Below are 2,072 nucleotides of genomic sequence, written 5' to 3' on the forward strand. Positions count from 1 at the left end.
ACTCCCAACCTGGCCAGTACTGCTCCTTCCCAGAAATGGGAAGGCCTGGAAATAAAACTGGAAAAAATGGGGGGTTTTCCATTTTTTTTTCAAAACTGTTTTTTTTCCGGAAAAACTGGGAAAAAAGGAGTGTGGAATTATGTTCTTTTCCAATGATAAATAATATATATATGACATTGTATTCAAACTACATAACATGAAGAGCTTAATGAAATATTTCTGAGACTTTTTGTTAAGTCTAAAATTATTGCAAGTTCTCTTAGCTCAGGGGTAGGCAACCTTGGCTCTTTTATGACTCGTGGACTTCAACTGCCAGAATTCCTGAGCCAGGAACTGAAGTCCACGAGTCATAAAAGAGCCAAGGTTGCCTACCCCTGTCTTAGCTGAAGACAAGCAAATCTTGGAATACAATTCAAGTAACTCTATACTTCTCAATGTGGTTCCCAAGCAAGAGAAATATGCATTTGTGCCACTAGGGGGCACTGCATGGAAAAAGCTCCAGTTTAATTTGCATGATGATGGTTTCTTGCTTTTTTTGTTGCTTTAGAGCAGACATGTCAAATACAAGGCCCGGGGCCTGGATGCGGCCCGCAAAGTGGTTTCATGTGGCTCCCGAAGCCATCCTGGAAACAGTGAGGGAACGGCCCCCGCTGCGTTGGCCTTGGACCAGGCCGGGCGGGAGCCAATGTACAATTTTGTGGTGGCCATCTATGCTGAAACACATTCAGTCTTAGCTCCACAAGACCGTCTGGAAACAGCGAGGAACCAGCCACTGCTGTGTTGGCCCCGCCCCCTGGGTGCATGCTGGGGAGGTGTCACCCTTTGTGAGGAATGAAGAAATGGACCATGCCTTGGCGCTTGCCCCGGTCCCACCCCCTTCTGCCAGAGACCCTCAGATCTGTCCCACTCCTGCCCAGGCCCCCACAGGCACCCTTGACGTGAATGATGTAGAGCTGGCCATGCCCACTCAGTAGGCCACACCCACTCCATCCATGCCCACCCAGTAGGCCACACCCACCCTGGCCACACCCACCCGGCCCCCCAAGGGCAACCGCAACGCTGATGCGACCCTCAATGAAATTGAGTTTGACACCCCTGCTTTAGAGAGAAAGGGGGTTGGGTACCTGTTTTATTGCAAGAATAATACTTTTATATACACTGCATTTCACTCAATTTGTAAACCTATTCCACAATTTTTTCCAAAATTTATATTTTTTTTCTGGGAAAAAATCAGGGGAGAAAATGGTTTTTTCTCATGGCTTCAAAATTTCCAGAAATTTTATATCTCTACTCCTTTCTCATTGAAGCATAGGCCTTGCCCAATGACTGGTGAGGAAAGTGAGATTTCCTCCATTCCACCCAGAAGAGTTCTTACCAAACAATTTCAGGTTACACTGTTCAAAGGAGGAAGAAAGAAGAAGAATCACACCACTGGAAATTATGTTGGGATTCCCTGAATCTTACCCTTCATTACACTGGTAATTTGCAGTGGATCCTAAGTCAAAATCGTCTGTTACAAGCAATCTGCCTCCATCTGGTTCTCCTGGATGTCCACATGTTTTTCCTAATAAAAAACAGTCTACATTGTAACACAAAATGCATAAAACTGTTTCAAAGTTTCTATCTGAATTTAGCAGAAAAATCTGTTCCCTTACATAAATTTACAGAATTTGTTTAATAAGAATATAAAAAGACTTACGTTTACAGGGCTCCCGAACATCTGACCACTGCTGGTTTCTATTACATGTAATAGAATACAGCCTAGAGGCTCTCATGTAACCTGGTCGACATTTGTATTTCACTGTTGATCCAGCAGGAAAGAAATCTTTTTCTTTATATTCATCCATTAACTCAGCAGAATGAAACCTAGGTGGGTAATCACAGCTATCTAATGGTAAAAAAAAAAAAAAAAAAGACCGCAATGAAATTTGCCAGATTCTATTTTCAATTTAGTTTGCATTTATTCCATAATAATAATAATAATAATAATAATAATAATAATAATAATAATAATAATAATAATAATAATAATAATAATAATAGTAGTAGTAGTAGTAGTAGTAGTAGTAGTA

The 2,072-nt window shown here is 41.5% G+C and overlaps 1 protein-coding gene across 1 annotated transcript in view; it reads right to left on the reverse strand.

The window, feature by feature from the left end:
• The window catches only part of LOC114922624 (complement receptor type 1-like), a 44,932-nt gene extending 43,071 nt beyond the window's left edge, over window positions 1–1,861 (reverse strand). The window contains exon 1 of the mRNA XM_029284336.1: window positions 1,666–1,861. Within this exon, the coding sequence (XP_029140169.1) occupies window positions 1,666–1,847 (182 nt within the window). The 5' untranslated portion in view covers window positions 1,848–1,861. The remainder of the gene's footprint in view (window positions 1–1,665) is intronic.
• Window positions 1,862–2,072: the final 211 nt, after the last annotated feature.

Source organism: Protobothrops mucrosquamatus, unplaced genomic scaffold (assembly GCF_001527695.2).
Source record: "Protobothrops mucrosquamatus isolate PMUCROS unplaced genomic scaffold, P.Mucros_1.0 scaffold546, whole genome shotgun sequence".
NCBI lineage: Eukaryota > Metazoa > Chordata > Lepidosauria > Squamata > Viperidae > Protobothrops > Protobothrops mucrosquamatus.